This window comes from Leopardus geoffroyi, chromosome D3, assembly GCF_018350155.1.
Source record: "Leopardus geoffroyi isolate Oge1 chromosome D3, O.geoffroyi_Oge1_pat1.0, whole genome shotgun sequence".
In the NCBI taxonomy this organism is placed as follows: Eukaryota; Metazoa; Chordata; class Mammalia; order Carnivora; family Felidae; genus Leopardus; species Leopardus geoffroyi.
The window spans coordinates 9,967,721-9,985,917 of record NC_059339.1 but is presented as its reverse complement, the minus strand read 5'-3'; the positions used below and the strand labels follow the sequence as shown (position 1 = coordinate 9,985,917).

The following is an 18,197-nucleotide window of genomic DNA, read 5'->3' as shown; positions in this document are numbered from 1 at the left end:
CTGTGTCCAGGGCAAGTATATCCTGACCCCCAGCCCCATCACCTACGGGGAAGAGCAGCTCCTGCACTTCCTGGGCCAGCTGCTGGGGATTGCGATTCGAGCAGATGTCCCTCTTCCCCTGGACCTCCTGCCTTCCTTCTGGAAGACTCTGGTGGGTGAGCCTCTGGACCCTGACCAAGACCTGCAGGAAGCAGACATACTCACCTACAATTACGTCAAGAAATTTGAGAGCGTAAGTGAGTGAGGCATTTATTCTGGGGACAGCAGAACTCCAGAGCAGCGTCCCCGGGGCTCGTGGCTGCCTCTGTGATCTGCCATTTGCTGGGCCTCCAAACCCCGGGAGCCCAGGCTTCCACCCGAGGACCGATTGGGGTCTCCCAGAGAACGTTAGGGAACGTGAGCTGTCTCTGCCGGGCTTGCTTTGTGGGGACAGAAGCCTCTCTGGCTTCTCTTCCTGCTTGATGGGGCACGTCGGTCACTGCCCATCTGCTGCTGTTGGGCCTCCCAAGGACACAGGGGTGAAGGGTTCCCGGCAGCTGACTGAGCAGGCAGGGATGTCGGGGTGGGGACTCCTACAAGTGGACCCACTTTCACTCTTAAGAGCTTGGTTTTGGGCACCTGGCTGGCTCAGGTGGTTTAAGTGTCCGACTTCCGCTCAAGTCATGATCTCCTGGTTTGTGAGTTCAAGGCCCGCATCAGGGCTCAGAGCCAGAGCTGCTTCGGATTCTGTGTCTCCCTCTCTCTCTGGCCCTCCTCTGCTCACACTCTCTCTCAAAAATAAACAAAAGAGAGTTTGGCTTCAGGGCCTCAGAGCACAGGAGACCGGCTCTTGGGGGTCACCTGGGATTGGCCAGGGACAGAGTTGGGAACATAGCTGTCCTCTTCGTGCCTGGGGACGCAAAGAGGTAGTGAGAGCTCACCATGTCTGACCGGCCCCTTGGCGGAGGTGTGGTCGGCACTCAGGCTGCCAGCTGGGCCCGTGGGACCCCTTCAGGTCTGTCCACCGGTTAGCCGTCGTGGTGGCCTGCCGTGGGCCGGGCTCTGGGCTCTCGCCCCAGCTATAGGAAGCTTCCAGGTTGTTCTCCCGATACGCGAGGCCCTGTTCGGAAGGGCTGTGTGCACAAGTCCTCGTGACAAGGCCGGGAGGAAGGGAGGCTCAGAGAGGAGGGTGGGCTGGGAACAGAGCCACCGGGGGAACCTAGGCCCGTCTGGCTGAAAAGCCTCCTCAAGCTAGAGACAGAGTGTGGTGGTGCCCCTGCCCCGGCCCTCCCCCTTGACTCCCCCGCTGCCTGTGTTCACAGGGGAGCAGACTGAGGCCGGGCCGAGGCGGCTCTCGACGGGAACCCCAGCCGAAGGAGGCACAAAACTAGGGCCCCCTGAGGGGCCTCGTGGCCAGGCTGTCTGTTGTCCTCCCCTGAGCCGCCACTTGAGGGCAGCCGGCATGAGGGCGCACCAAAGCCAGGATCTCGGATTAGTGGCAGAAATGGGGCTGACGGAATTATCTAAAAGGTCAACGCAGGACGGCCGCTCTGGGCGAGGGGTTTAGGAGTCCCTGCCCGGCACTGCTTCAAGAAGTCCTCCTGGGGCTGTGGGTAGCAGCAAGGGCCTGGGGTGCGCGGGGGGATATAAGACAGTGTCCAGGAAGACCGTCCAGCCGAGACTTCTTTCTGAAGGTGCTGGGCAGAGCCACAGAGCGTGTTGGGACACCAGGCTACAGCAGGGTTGGGCACACAGACCAGGCAGAGAGATTCTGAACTTCTGGTACTCGTTCCAGTCACCTTCAACATGCCAGAAGGGCAAGTTTGTTCTTCTCTGGGCCAGATCCCAGCATCTCCTCGGTAGCCCAGCAGGCACCTCAGTGTCTTTTGGACCCTAATTTTGGTGTTTTTAAATGATTTGCTTTTAAAACTAAATATGGATCGGGGCGCCTGGATGGCGTGGTCGATTAAATTTCTGACTTCTGCTCAGGTCACGATCTCGCGGTCCGTGAGTTCGGGCCCCGCGTCAGGCTCTGTGGTGACAGCTCAGAGCCTGGAGCCTGCTTCCGATTCTGTGTCTCCCTCTCGGCCCCTCCCCTGCTCACACTCGGTGTCTGTCTCTCTCTCAAAAACGAACACGTAAAAAATAAATAAAACTAAACATGGATGTAGGTTTGGCTTCAGGCAAGGCTGAATCCTGGTGCTCAAACAATGTCCTCAGTAATTGGTTTCAAGATGACCCCTAGTAGTACAAGATGTACATCTTAGAGTCGTGTGCACACCAGTGAAAGTGCGTTGCTGCTTCCAAATGGTAACACAAAAAGCCTTCCAATTTGGGTTTCGTTAGGTCTCAGGTGGCCTGGGCCTCATACCTAACCCTGAACTCCCGGCAAACCGATTGGCCAGGCCCGTGCCATGTACACGTTCATAATGGCCAAGGGTGGTCCCCGTGCAAACAGTGCCTGGTGTCTGCCCGACTAGAGATTCGGGTTCCGTCTTCCCGGGGACCCTGGGAGCAGGACAGGCAATTAGCCTCCGTCTGCCTCCGCCCTCCAGATCAACGACGAGACGGAGTTAGAGGCCCTCTGTGCCGAGATCGCCTCCCAGCACCTGGCCACCGAGAGCCCCGAGGGTCCCAAGCCCTGCTGCAGGTTCACGTACCTGACCATGACGGGCGAGGAAGTGGAGCTGTGCAGCCGCGGCCGGCACATCCCCGTGGCGTGAGTGTGTGCGCGAAGGGAGCGGTGGGGCCGGCGGCCTGGGCCGGGTCAGGTGATGGATCTCACCAGAGGGACGGCTGTGGGGCAGGACGCGGGGTGCCAGGAAGGGTGGCGTGCGTTCAGCAGCAGGACTTTATTAAGAAGGCCCCAGCCGTGAGGCGGGTGACGGACGCCCGGAGGCAGGAGAGGCAGGACGCCCGGTAACCGTTTCCCCTTGCCCGGGCCCCCCGCACCCGCAGGTGGGAGAACAAGGACATCTACGCAGCGGCCATCCGGAGCCTGCGGCTGCGGGAGCTCCAGAACGCCGAGTGCGTGACGGCCGTGAGGGCGGGCCTGGGCGCTGTCATCCCCCTGCAGCTGCTCACCACGCTCAGCCCGCTGGAGATGGAGCTGCGCACCTGCGGCCTGCCGTACATCAACCTCGAGTTCCTCAAGGTCCGTGGGCGGGGGCCTGTCCTGGGCCCCCCCCCCATGTCCCAGTGCCCTGTTCTCACGTGCCCCCCCCCCCGGCGACCCCCCCACGTCACAGCTGGGGAAGCCGGAGCTTGAGTCACTTGCCCGGACGCGGTGGGGTCGGTCTCACCCCCAGACGGCTGGCCTCTGGGGCCCGGGTCTTGAGCCTCATCCCGAGGCGAAGACCGTTCTTGCCAAGCCCCATCCATTCCTCAGGCACCCTGGCCTCCCAGGCTGGCTTCTTGCTGGCGGCGAGACCTTGAACAGTGACTTCACATCTGGTGGGGACAGTGACAGGACCTGCCCGGTGTGTTCACGGTGGGGGTAACGCTCGTGGAGCCTCTGCTCTGGGCGCGGTCTCCGGGCCGCAGCCACGCAACGGGCGCGGGCACGACTACCTCCGTGGCCTTTGTCGTTGTCGTGGTCTCATAACCTATGTCCCGCGGCCGTTTCCCCGCCGCAGCCACCCGGCCCGGGGCGGTGCGGGGTGAGCAGAGGCCGGGACCGCTCACATCCGGGGGCCTTTCTTCCCCAGGCCCACACCATGTACCAGGTGGGGCTGATGGAGACAGACCAGCACATCGAGTTCTTCTGGGGGGCGCTGGAGGTGTTCACGCAGGAGGAGCTGTGCAAGTTCATCAAATTTGCCTGCAACCAGGAACGCATCCCCTTCACCTGCCCCTGCAAAGACGGGGGCCCTGACACAGCCCACGTGCCCCCCTACCCCATGAAGATTGCTCCCCCAGATGGCACAGCAGGTACCGCCTTCCCCTTGTCGTGTTCCGAGTGGGACGCACAGGCCCTTCTCTCAGTGGGAGCTGGGGCTGCTGGGCCCTGTAGGAGGGAGGGACATCAGTGGCCAGCTGAGCCCAAATGTAAATCGGGGGACGGGCCTGCGCAGGGTAAGGGGTTGTCATGTGCCTCCCAAACCTGACTTTGGCCAAGAGTCAGTACAGGCCCAAGGTTGGTCTATGTTCTGGGGTTTGTTTGTTTTTTTTTTTTAAAGGATTCACCATTGTTTTTTTCAAGTTTTATTTATTTTTGAGCGAGAGTGCAAGCAGGGGAGGGAGAGGGGGCGACATTGTACTGACTGCATTGAGCCTGATGTGGGGCTTGAACTCATGAACTGTGAGATCATGACCTGAGCTGAAGTCGGACAGTCAACCAACTGAGCCACCCAAGTGCCCCTACATTCTGATAACTTTTTTAAAAAGCTAACGGGGCTTTTTAGAAATGTTTTAATTTTCCAACTTCTAAACGTAGAAAAATAAGAAAACAACCCTTTGCTGACTGAACAAACCTGTCTACCACCAGATTCCCTCACAGGTCAGCCATCTGCTCCCTGTGCCGTACAACTTCCTGTGCCATTTTCTCCTCCAGAATCTTCTCTTGCCCTGCCCCCGCCCCTCCTCCTGCTTGGGCCTCGGTTAGCTTCGAGCTACCCCAAGAAGCAAACCTGAAAGCAGGGTGGCCAGTAGGTCTCCCTGGGATCAGAGCCCAGCCTCTGACACTGGCCTGGTGGGGGTTTTATTTTTGCAGGTTCCCCAGACTCTCGCTACATCCGAGTGGAGACCTGCATGTTCATGATCAAACTTCCCCAGTACTCCTCTCTGGAAATCATGCTGGAGAAACTTCGTTGTGCCATTCACTACCGTGAAGACCCCCTAAGTGGCTGAGGGGAGGGAGCCCCGGAGTTAGTCCGTCACCGAGGCACCGCTCCGCCGGCTTGGGAAGCCTGCCACTGAGGGCACATTCCCTCCAGGCCCTGCGTGAGGAGTTGGCGACGTTTTGCTTTTCCGAACTTTTGTCCACGTTCCAGGGCTTCCTGGAAGACTTAACCTTTTGTATTTGTATGTTTTGTGATGGGTTGGTTCTTTTACACCTGTTTGTGGTATGTTTGTAGGATAGTTTAATTCCCAGGCAGCCTGTGTCTCATTTGATCTTCCCGGACATTGTCTCTCATGGCCACCGGATTCTGATGCCATAAGGCCCCAGTTAGTTCCACATCATGGAACCACCCAGCAGGAAGGTGGTGGTGAGATACCTGCGGCCGGCCACACAGAGCATCCTGTTGTCTCTTCACAGCATCTTCACAGGTCTGTGGCCCTGCCCCTCCTGCCTAGAGCTGGAGTTGATCCTGGACGCGGCTCCCCCAGGCCTCCTTCCATCTTGAAAGGGTTGGGCCCCAACATGGGAGACACACAGGGAGCTTTCTGTGTTCATCTTCCAGCTTTCGAACCTTGTTTATGGTCTGGGTTTTTCAGAGGAAAAGCACCCCGGTGGCTGCCCGTCCCTTCCCCCTCAGCCCTCTGCTCTCCGTCTCTCCTGGGCCCCTGACCTGACAGTTTCCTGCTGAATGTTCCTCAGGAGACCAAAGGGTTCATTCTGACCTTAGTTCACAGCCAGGCGTGTCCCAGCTCCAGGAGTTCAGGACGCCTAGAGGAGGAGGGACGGACAGTGCTCGGGGGAGGGGGGGCTTTTTCTGAGACTGATTGAACAGGAAAGCACATGATTCAAGCCTACCCCCCTTTTGTACTCAGAAACGGCCCTTCCTCACCACAGTGGTGGGGACAGGAGGAACAGAAGGGCCACACGCCCATTTTAAAAAGAGCGGCTGACTGAGGTGCTCTGCTCAATTCAGGGTCTACTTCAGTGACCAAGACCTTCCAAGGACCACTATGCGGTCCTTCTGCCCCTCTGGCCAGGCCCGCCCCTTGTCCCCTCACCGCCCCATGTGAGCGTGTGTGCCAGGGTGGAGCTGCTCCAGGCTCCCCCGCTGCCCCAGTGCATTTGTGCCCCAAACAGGTCTTTGTCCAATGGTACTTTGTTCAAGAGCAGCATATGCCAGCTTGTTGGACACTGTCATTTTGGGCCTTGCCAGTTCTCCTGGAATTGCATCACTGTATTTATTGTATAATATTGTGAATACTGAAGGTTCTGAGTGAGTGCTGACTAGAAGGTTCTGGAGTGTGCATGCTGGGGAGAGAAAGCTGTGCTTTTCCTTTCTCTGCTGTGGCCCTGGCCTGTTGGGAAGATGTATGGATTTTAGAGTTAGAGCCATTAGCAGCCATCTCCTCCCTCTTATTCTTAGGAAATGCGTTAAGGACCATTACTGAAGTGATTCCCCAACCTAAGGAAAAGCTAAAACTGGATGCATCAGTTATGTTTGATGCAGGAGCAGTCCTGTCTGGAGAGGAGGGCCTGCACTCAGGCTCCCTGCTTGGAAGGAAGATGGTTGGCTGCTGCCTCCTGGGGGCCAGAGCCCTGTTGCCTGGGGGTCAGACCAGGACGTAGTCCTGACAAGGATCCTCCTATTTCATTTCTGCATAACGAGAGCCTTTGGATTATTAGAAGTGGTTCTTCCTCTCTGTATTTTTAAATTCTTGGTCCCCTCCAATCCTTCCCATCCCTTAAATGGACTCAGAATTGTTAGCTACCTCCCCAAGGGGGGTTTTGGGAAGCTGCTTTTGGCCCATCACTTGATTTGATGACAGCTGTGAGTAAGATGTCTGCTGCTAACACGCTTCTCCCAGAGAGCACATTGAGAGGTCCAGACTGATCCAAACCTTGGCCCTAAAAAAAACGTGTGCTGTAAAGTTACTTGATGTATATTTATTATAATTATTTATGGTTGCATTTAACAAAGTTTTCATTCAGTTTGAGGCTATTTACACCATTGCTGTGTAAAGGAAGCTTACTACAGGAAAAAAAAAAAAGTCACACCAATAAATAACCTTCATCTAATTTTGACTTACTGTAAGAGTTGTGTGGTCATCTACTCACTGAAAAGATACAATGACTGACCTGCTTGGACTGGGCGGCTCTGATCCTTAAGTGCAGTCCAAAGGTTAGGAATTTGTTTCTAATTATTGTCTCTACACTTGATGTGATTCTTACTCCATCATGCTTACCAACTAATCCTCCCCCCCCCCCCCCCACCTCCCCCATTCAGCCCCTCGCACCTGGTTGTCATACAGAAAGGATGACTGAAGGGATGGAAATCCAAGGTCAAAGCTAAACCTCACCCTGCATCTTCTGCCCCCCTGCTCATACTGGAGCTAGTCTGAACTCTTAGGCCAGTGGGAGGGTTTTCCTCAAGCGGATAATTGCAGTGGAAGGGGGTGGGAGCCAGCAGTGGATTTAGAACTGTACAAAAGGGAAATGCAGAGAAGATAAAGACTTAGGGCTGCTTTCCTAAGGTTGATGTTCAGCTCTCTTGCACAGCTGTCCTTTGCCACCCCCACAGGGAGCTCTGTGGTCTGCATGCAGGAGAATCCAGTCTCCCAGACATGGTCCTACTCCATGGGAGGGGGAGGTCCTCACACAGACCCATTTAGTTTTTCTCTTGACCCTACCTTTCTTACACTTAATAAATGCCAACTTTTAGCGAAAGTGTCCCACTTATGTCTTTATTATAGGAAGACCAAGGGTCCTCTTGGGTGAGGAACAACTCCCCTCAGGGTGCTGGAAACAGCAAAAGCCACCACTCACAGCTAAGAGAAGCTGGGGTGGATGGGGATGCCTTGTGTGGAGAGTCCCAGCTGAGCACAGCAAGAATTTGCTCTCCAGGATGGCTGAGGCCATCTCCTTTAAGAGTTGCTTCTTTAAAAAACTATGTTCAAAATTACACTATCCAATAATAGAAGACATTCATCCTCATTAGTCATCAGGGGAAAGCAAATTAAAATCACAAAATCTATACAACCACCCCCAAAAAGGAAAGACAGTACCAGGACTGGGGGAAGACATGGAACCAACAGAACTCTCCTCTGGATGTGGGGAATGTAACCTACAACTACTCTGGAAACCTGGGTGCCCTCCACTACGCACTTCCTTAGACCAACAATCCCACCTCTAGGTGTACGTCCACCAGAACACCCACCCATATTCACCAAAAGACGTGTAAAAATACTCACAGCAGCAATAATAGTAGTAGCCAAAACTAGAAACAAGTTGAAGGTCTGAAGTAGAAAAAGTTATGGCACACAAAGGAATACCATACAGGAAGGAAAGCAAACTGCTACCTGCAACCTATAGGTGAGTCAGAAACACACAGTGTTCAGCAAGAGGAGTCAAGCATAAAAAAATACTTCATGGTATGAGTACTTTTAAATAATGAGTTCATTTAAATGTTGAAAATAGAAAAAAATAACATCTTACGATGTCAAGATTGTGGTTATTCTGGGTCCCAGAGAGGAGGATAGAGAGTATGAGGGGTGTCCTGGTAATGTTTTTGATATGGGTGGTGGTGACAGGTGTTGAGTGAACCTATGCTACCATGCACTTTTCTGTAGGGATGTTCTACCGTATGGATAGTTTCTTAAAAATACAAGCGCACCAGCGTGTCTGGCTGGCTCAGTTGGTAGAGTATGTGACTCTTGATCTCTGTTTAAGCCCCATGTTGGGTGGTGGTACCTACTTAAAAAAAAAAAAAATCCCAATGCCTCCGTGCCAAAAAACACAAAATGAAATCAGGAAATAAAAGCACACATTCCATCCTCATGAAACCAAAAGAAATCATTTCAGTCCACAATTTCTCAAAGGATAGCTACTGAAAGAATAAATGACTTAAGAGGACATCATGGGCAGCAAGCTTCTTGTAGGTCCCTTGGAAAAAACCAAAACGTTGCAAAGCAAAGAAGGAATTAGAGGCCCCACTGCCAAGAGAAAAACAAGGATTGGAAATTCATGTAGGAAGCAGTTGTTCAAGCCCACCACTCCGCAGAAAGTCAGAAGCCCTATTTGGGAGAATCAAACCCAGCAGCTAAGACCCCAGCCCCACCCTGAGTTTACACAGCAGACTGGAAGACCCCTTTCAGGAGGAAACCAGAAATAAGACCTATAGATTCTCACAGCAGGGGGTTCTTCAGTGAAAACACCAGCTTGTTACCCTACAGTGAACGTGAACAGTTAAAGAAGCTTTTCATCTTTAGTGCCCCAATCTTAAATATAGACAGGTAAGAAACAGATGAGGAAGAGTCTATAACATGAAATACCAAACAAGAATAGATAACACAGACTAGAACAAGAAACTACTATGGCACAAAGTATGCGGACGTACTGCATTGGGGCACCTGGCTGGCTCAGTTCGTAGATCAAGAGTCACTCTGGGTTTCAGGGTTGTAAGTTTTAGCCCCATGTTAGGTGTAAAATCTTACAAAAAAGAAAAAGTTACTTCAGGGACACCTGGCTGGCTCGGTAGAGTGTGTGACTCTTGATCTTGGGGTTGTGAGTTCAATTCCCACATTGGCTGCAGAGATTACTTAAAATCTTGGTGTGCCTGGATGACTCAGACATCTGACTGTTGATTTTCAGCTCCGGTCATGATCTCCTGTTTCATGAGATCGAGTCCTGCATCAGTCTCCATGCTAGCAATGCAGAGCCTCCTTGGGATTCTCTCTCTTACTTGCTCTTGTAAATAATAAACTTAAAAAAAAAATCACTGCATCCCTTAAGGAGAGAAAAGGCTGTGGGAAAGAATAAAAGGTTTGGGAAATATCAGAAATCCATTTAATATAAAGATGAAAGGATAAAGTTGAAGAAATCTCCCATAGGGCAAAAAATATGAAAAGAAAAAGGAGCACCTGGGTGGCTCAGTCGGTTGAGCATAGGACTTCAGCTCAGGTAATGATCTCACAGCGTGTGATCTGGAGCCCCGCTTCGGGTTCTGTGCTGACAGCTCAGAGCCTGGAGCCTGCTTCAGATTGTGTCTGCCTCTCTCCCTGCCCCTCCCCGTCTTGCACTCTCTTTCTCAAAAATAAACATTAAAAAAATTTTTTAAAGGAAAAAGGGATCAGTCTAAGACGGTCTATCCTACTATCACTGGAGTTCTGCAAAGAGAAAACAGGAGACATAACCAAAATATAAGAAAATTCTGAAAAACAGAAGGTCACAAGTTCCAGACAAAATGATAAGTATCCAGCTCTTTGAATAGAAAAAGAATCCACACCACTTTACAACATGGGGAAATTTAAAAATACCAGGGACAGACATCCTAAAAAGCTTCAAGGGGAAAAATTACATGTAAATCAGAATGGCATCAGGCTTTATAACAAACTAGAAAGATAACACCTTCAAGACACTTCTAATCACAATAAATGAACAGAAGCCAGATTTCCCTATCACAACAACTAAAATAAAAAACCTAACATATGTATGGTTCTCAAAACAAGCAATAAAAAAACTGAGAAGAGAAAATAAATATGGTGGGCTCTACCATTGCCTCAGCTTATGGTCTGGATAGTTTTCAGAGAGCAGCAAGAGGAGGGGAAACCGAACTCGACAGTCTCCTAGAGTTCAGAAAACAAAGCATGAAAGGAAACAAAGGCAGCTAGTTTGCAAGGCAGAGTACTAAAGAGGAAGAGACTTACAGAGAACTCTGTAGATCTCTTGAGAGTCCTCAAGTATTCAACTGAGTACTGATAAGCTCAAGCATATAAGGAAACTGCCAGAGGCTGGGAAAAGAACCAGCCAAAAGGATTAGAGCTGGCAAAGAACAGGAAGTAGTTCCTATTCCCACTAGCCAATGTAGAAAACTTTGTAATTTGTGGGACTTTGGTTTTGCCTTAGTAGTGAAGTAAAATTAGCCCTAATTCCTGTTCAGATCCCACCTAATAAAGCTTAAAAGTTTGACCCAGAAGGATCAAGCTGTCTCCAAGTGACCACATATAAAAACAAAGCTCAAAAATACAGGAAATACATGGGACACCTGGTGGCTCAGTTTGTTGGGCGTCCAATTCTTGATCTCAGGGTTGTGAGTTCAAGCTCCATGCCTAGCATGGAGCCTACTTTAGAAACAAACAAGTAATACAAAAATACCCAGCATGTAAGTAGGTAAAATTCAGAATGTCTGGCATCCAATAAAAAAACCACCAGACATGCAAAGAAACAACAAAATAGCACCCAGAAAAATCAACTGCAACTGACCCAGAAATTATACAAATGATAGAATTCGCAGGCAAGAGCATTAAAACAGTTATTACTGTATACAAAAGGTTTACGAAGCTAGGGGAAAAAAAACAATGAACATGTTAGGTAGAACCATGGAAAATATAAACAACACAAACTGAATGTCTAGAGATAGAAACTTCAATGTCTGAGATGAAAACTGGATAGATTAGCAACAGATTAGACTGCAGAAGGTTTCAGTGACTTTGGAAGCACACAAATGACCCATCTGAAAACAAAAGAATCCAAAAAAGTGAGGAGTGTCAGTAAGATATGGCACTTCATTTGGCCTATAATATAGGAGAATAATCCCCCAAAGAGAAGAAAAATGGGGAAAAATCTTGAGATAACAGCTGGAACTTTTTCCAAATTTACTTAAAAACTACAAAGATGTAAGAAGCTTAATAAACCTAAAGCACAAGAAACAGCGGTGGTGATGGTTGTAGAACAATGAATGTACTTGATGTCACAGAACCATACAAAGGTGCATCACAATCTAATTGTATAAAATCAGTGATAAAGAAATCTTAAAAACAACCCCCACAAAGACACATTCTGTACACAAGAACAAAGATAAGGATGGTAGATTTCTCAGTAGAACCAATGCAAGCAAGGAGACAGCAGAGTAACATATCTAAAGTATTGGGAGGGGAAAAGCTATCAATCTAGAATTCTATACCTTTCAAATAGTGAAGGAGAAAATAGGCAAGTACCTAGAGACAAATCAGGTTACTGCTTAGGGAGTGAGTACTTAATGGGTATGGGATTTCCTTTAAAGATTAAAATTCCTGAACAAGTAGTGGTGATGATTGCACAACACTGAATGGATTTAAGGACACCTAATTGTATACTTTAAAATAATTAAAATGTTAAGTTTTGGGGCACCTATGTAGCTTAGTCGGTTAAACATCCGACTTCGGCTGGGGTCATGATCTCACAGTTCATAAATTCAAGCCCAACATCTATGCTGTTGGCGCAGAGCCTGCTTCAGATAATCTGTCCTCTCTCTGCCCCCCCCTGCACCCCCCTTCAAAAATAAACATTTTTTTTTTAATGTTGAATTTCATTAGATGTATTTTACAATTTTTTAAAAGTGAAGAAGAAATAAAGACCTTTTCAGACATAGAAAAGCTGCAAGAACACAGGCTAACCTGCACTACAACAAAGTCCTTCACACAAAAGGAAAATGATACCATGTGGGAATCTGGGTCTGCACAAAGAAAAAAAATACAAAAATATTAACTACATGGGTAAATATAAAACACATGTTTAAGTCTTTAAAAGATAATTGACTTCAAAAAATTTTTTAATGTTTATTTTTGAGAGAGAACGAGTGAGCACACACGAGCATGAGTCGAGGAGGGGCAGGGAGAGAGGGAGACACAGAATCCAAAGCAGGCTCCAAGCTGTCAGCATGGAGCCCAATGTGGGGCTTGAACTCACAAACCAGGAGATCATGACCTGAACCAAAGTTGGACGCTCAATCGACTGAGCCACCCAGGTGCCCCTAATAGATAATTGAGTACTTAAACAAAACAACAAGGTATTGGGGATTTATGATGAATAAAGAAATGGAGGGGAGGAGCACCTAGGTGGCTCAGTCGGTTAAGCATCTGACTCTTGATTTCGCCTCAGGTCATGATCTCCCAGTTTGAACCCTACGTTGGTCTCCTCACTGACACTGTAGAGCCTGCTTGGGATTCTCTCTCTCTCACTCTCTGCCCCTCCCCCCCACCAAAATAAATAAATTAAAAAATAAATATATGACAATGGCACAAAGGCTAGGAGGAAATAAATTAAATATGTTATTGTAATACCAATCATGAAGTAGCACAATATTACTTAAAGGTAAACTGTGATACTGTGATAAATCAGAGGTGTATGTACTATAAACCCTAAAACAACTACTTACACAATAAAGTTAAAACTAATAGGCCAACAAAAGAGATAAATGGAATCATAAGAAGTATTAAAAGAAAGCAAAAAAAAAAAAAAAAAGAGAAAAAAGGCACATAGAACACAAAAGATAAATAGCAAAAAGATTTATTTAAACTCAACTATCAGGGCATCCGGCTGGCTCAGTCGGTAGCATGTGACTCTTAATCTCAGGGTCTTGAGTTCAAGCCACATTGGGTGTGGAGACTAGTTAAAAGAAAAAAAAAAGTATTCTAAACCCAACCATATCAATAATTACATTAAATGTAAATGGTTGACACACCCAAATTAAAAGACAAACTCCTCAGACTGGCTCAAAAACAAAAACCCCAACTATATGCTGCCTCTGAGAAACCCACTGTAAATATGTAAACAAAAATAGGATAAAAGTAAAAGGATGGAAAAAGATATACTATGCCAACACAAATCAGCAGAAAGCTGAAGAATGTTAATATTGCTATCTTAATATCAAAGTGTATCTCAGAGCAAATATTACAAAGAAGGTCATTTCATAATAATAAAAAAGCCAAACAAGAACATAACTATCTTAGGCATTTATACATCTAATAACAAGGCTTCAAAAGAATGAAGCAATTACAGAATCATAAGGAAAAATAATCTTCAATTATAATACAGATTTCAAAAAGAACTATCCCCCATCCCCCAATAATTAAGAGAACAAGTAAACAGAACATCAGTAATATAAAAGCTTGAACAACACTACCAACCAATTTGACCTACCTGTCATTTATATAATATTCCATCTAACCAAAATACAATGCACATTCTTTTCAAGTACATACAGGACATTTATGGCCTGGAGAATATTCTAAGGATAAAACAAACCTCAATAAATTTGAAGAGATTCAGTTCATACAAATTATGTTCTCTGACCACTAGAAAATTAGTAATCAATAACAAATCTGGGGGCAGCTGGCTGGCTCAGTCATAAGAGCATGTGATTCTTGATCCCAGGGTTGTGAGTTCAAGCCCCACATTGGATGTAAAGATTAAACTTAAAAAAAACAAAAACAAGGGTGGGAAGGAGGGGAAGGTGGGTGATGGGTATTGAGGAGGGCACCTTTTGGTAATGAGCATTGGGTGTTGTATGGAAACCAATTTGACAATAAATTTAATATTAAAAAATAATAAGGTAAACATATAATTACCACTATGAATTAAAACACTCAATTTTGACATCTTGAAAAAAAAAATCTAGAGTGCCTGGGTGGCTCAGTTAAGTGTCCAACTTTTTCTTTAATTTTTAAATTTACAAACAAGTTAGTTAGCATATAGCGCAATAATGATTTCAAGAGTAAAATCCAATGATTCATCCCCTACATATAACACCCAGTGCTTATCCCGAGTCTCCTCCTTAATGCCCCTTGCCCACTTAGCCCATCCCCCCACCCATAACCCCTCCAGCAACCCTCAGTTTGTTCTCTATATTTAAGAGTCTCTTGTGTTTTGTTCCCCTCCGTTTTTTATTATTTTTGCTTCTCTTATGTTCATCTGTTTTGAATCTTTAAAAATTATTTAATGTTTATTTTTGAGAGAGAGAGTGTAAGTGAGGGAGGGGCAGAGAGAGAGGGAGACACAGAATCCAAAGCAGGCTGCAGGCTCCAAGCTAGCAGCAAAGAGCCTGACAAACTCAAACTCACAAACCAGTGAGATCATGACCTGAGCCGAAGTTGGCCACTGAACCAACTGAGCCACCCAGGCACCGCACCTGTTTTGAATCTGAAATTCCACATATGAGTGAAATCATATATTGTCTTTCTCTAATTTCACTTAGCATAATACACTCTAGTTCCATCTATGTTGTTGCAGATAGCAAGATTTCACTCTTTTTGATTGCCAAGTAATACTCGTGTGTGTGCGTGTGCACGCACGTGTACCACATCTTCTTTATCCATTCATCTGTCGATGGATATTTGGACTCTTTCCATACTTTGGCTATTGTCGACAGCACTGCTATAAACATTAGGGAGCACGTGCCCTTTTGAAACAGCACACCTGCATGGATAAGTACGTAGTAGTGCAATTTCTGGGTTGTAGGCTAGATCAATTTTTAATTTTTTGAGAAAACTCCATACTGTTTTCCAGAGTGGCTGCACCACTTTGCATTCCCACCAGCAGTGCAAAAGAGATCCTCTTTCTCTGCATTCTCACCAACATCTGTCATTGCCTATGTTGTTCATTTTAGCCATTCTGACAGGTAAAGTGGTATCTCATTGTGCTTTTTATTTGTATTTCCCTGATGATGAATGATGTTGAGCATTTTTTCATGTGTCTGTTAGCCATCTGGATGTCTTCTTTGGAGAATTGTCTATTCATGTCTTTTGCCCATTTCTTCACTGGATTATTTGTTTTCTGGGTGTTGAGTTTGATAAGTTCTTTACAGATTTCGGATACTAACCCTTTACCTGATATGTCGTTTGCAAATATCTTCTCTCATTCTGTTGGTTGCCTTTGCATTTTGCTGATTGTTTCCTTCACTGTGCAGAAGCTTTTTATGTTGATGAGGTCCCAGCAGTTCATTTTTGCTTTTGTTTCCCTTGCCTCTGGAGACGTGTTGAGTAAGAAGTTGCTGTGGCTGAGGTCAAAGAGGTTTTTGCCTGCCTTCTCCTCTAGGATTTTGATGGCTTCCTGTCTTACATTTAAGTCTTTCATCCATTTTGAGTTTATTTTTGTGTATGGTGTAAGACAGTGGTCCAGGTTCATTTTTCTGCATGTCACTGTCCAGTTTTCCAACACCATTTGCTGAAGAGACTGTCTTTATTCCATTGGATATTCTTTCCTGCTTTGTCAAAGTTTAGTTGGCCATAAGTGTCTAACTCTTGATTTCAGCTCATGATATCAGGGTTTGTGAGTTTGAGCCCCAAGCCCCACATCAGGCTCCATGCTCACAGTGCAGAGCCTGCTTCGGATTCTCTCTCTGCCCCTCACCCAATCGTGTGTGTTTACACTCTCTCTCTCTCAAAATAAATAAAATTTTAAAAAATCTGGAAAATATCCAAATAGTATAAACTAATAGCCCAGAGGATAAAGAAATCAATGTATTCTGAACTGGATGAAAACAAAAAGACACCAAAGTATATGAAACACAGGTAAAGCAGTTCTTAGGGCAATTTATAGCACCAAACACTTATATTACAAAAAAAGAAAGATTTCAAATGAATGATCTCAGCTTTGACCTTAAACTAAACAAGAAAGAAGCTCAAAGTAAGCAGAAGAAAGCAAATAAAGATCAGAATCGAAGAAAAAACAAAAGATCAGAATGGAAAACAATGAAATGGAAACAGAAAACCAGTAAAGGGAATCAATGGAACCCAAGTTGATTTTTTGAGATCAATATAACTGATAAATCTCTAACCCAGGGTTGCCATGCTATGGCTCATAATCCAGCTGCTTGTTTTTGTAAATAAAGTCTCACTGGAAGCCTCACCCATAGAGCTGTGTTTACTCTCTAACAGCATTGCCGAGTAATTGCAATTCGGACTATATGGCCTAAATATTGACTATTTGGCCTTTTAAGAAAGAAAAAGTTTGAGGATCTCTGCTCTAGCCAAACAGATCGGGAAAAGAGAAAACAAATGATCAACATCAAAAAATGAGAGAAGGGGCGCCTGGGTGGCGCAGTCGGTTAGGTGTCCGACTTCAGCCAGGTCACGATCTCGCGGTCCGTGAGTTCGAGCCCCGCGTCGGGCTCTGGGCTGATGGCTCAGAGCCTGGAGCCTGTTTCCGATTCTGTGTCTCCCTCTCTCTCTGCCCCTCCCCCGTTCATGCTCTGTCTCTCTCTGTCCCAAAAATAAATAAACATTGAAAAAAAAAAATTAAAAAAAAAAAAAAATGAGAGAAGTGACATCACTACAGATTTTACAGATATTTTCAAATAAGGTTATATTACACACACCTTTATGCCAATAAATTAACTTACTGAAATGGACAAATTCTTTGAAAGACAATACCAAAGTTCACTCAAGAAGAAACAGAAAACCTGAATAGCTATATCTGTTAAAACTGATAAACTGTATCATACTTATTTACGGTTTTTAAGAAATTGGTCTATTTCTCTCAGTCCCTTTTTAAGGGCTCATCTGATTAGGTCAGGCCCACTCAGAATGATCCTTTATTCATTCAGAGCCAACTGATTTGAGGCTTTATTTACACCTTCACAGTTTTGTCATACTATATCAATCATATTCACAGTCCTGACAACACCCAAGGGGAAGGAATTACATGTACACCATGTAAATGAACATTACATATATACCATGTACACCAGGAATCCGGAAACTTCAGGGTCAACTTAAAATTCTGCTTATCACAAATAAGGAAACAAATTTATTCACTGAAACATTATTTTTAATAATAAGATTTTGAAAACAACCTAAGCAACATACATAGGAGAATAAAACACAGTACATCCACACAATGAAGCGATTTTTTAAATTGAGGCATAACTGACATATATACAAAGAGGTAATCTTGAGAATATGTTATTAAGTGAAAAAATCAAAGTTCAAGAGTATAATATGCTACCTCTGGTGTAAGAGAAAAAAAATAACAACATACACATGTGTTTGGTTATTTTGGCAAAAAGAAACAAGAAGACAGTTTAGGGGGAGAAAAGTGAATAAAACAGAAACTAGTAAGATTGGTTGCCCACAGACAGTGAGTAGAAACAAGGTGAAAGCCTGGAGATGTTGAATGGGAGTAGAAGGTATGAGTGTTAGTGACTTTTTTTTTTTTTTTTTTTTTTTTTGAGAGAGAAAGAGAGAACACGAGAAAGAGATGGGCAGCGGGGGGAGAGAGAGAATTTTTTTCTATTTTTTTTAATGTTTATTTTTTTAGAAAGGGAGAGAGTGCACGTGCAAGCACTTACAAGCCAGGAAGGGACAGAGAGAGAGAGGGAGACACACAATCCGAAGGAGGCTCCAGGCTCTGAGATGTCAGCACAGAGCCTGATGCGGGACTCAAACTCACAAACCATGCGATCATGACCTGAACCAAAGTTGGACACTTAACTGACGGAGTTACTCAGGTACCACCCACCCCTTCCAGGGGGATTTTCAATCATGCCAGAAATGGTACAAGTCTCTCAGTCTTTCCAGCTTCTTTCACTTGACACAAGAAGGTGTCTGAGCTAATGGACTGATTT

The 18,197-nt window shown here is 46.1% G+C and overlaps 1 protein-coding gene across 5 annotated transcripts in view; it reads left to right on the top strand.

Moving 5' to 3' along the window:
• The window catches only part of HECTD4 (HECT domain E3 ubiquitin protein ligase 4), a 194,455-nt gene extending 187,544 nt beyond the window's left edge, over nt 1-6,911 (top strand). For all 5 annotated transcript variants that reach the window (XM_045457014.1, XM_045457012.1, XM_045457013.1 and 2 more), the window contains exons 72-76: nt 11-232; nt 2,535-2,698; nt 2,938-3,133; nt 3,687-3,909; nt 4,691-6,911. In XM_045457014.1, coding sequence (XP_045312970.1) covers nt 11-232; nt 2,535-2,698; nt 2,938-3,133; nt 3,687-3,909; nt 4,691-4,827 — 942 coding nt within the window. In that variant the 3' untranslated portion in view covers nt 4,828-6,911. The remainder of the gene's footprint in view (nt 1-10; nt 233-2,534; nt 2,699-2,937; nt 3,134-3,686; nt 3,910-4,690) is intronic.
• Nucleotides 6,912-18,197: the final 11,286 nt, after the last annotated feature.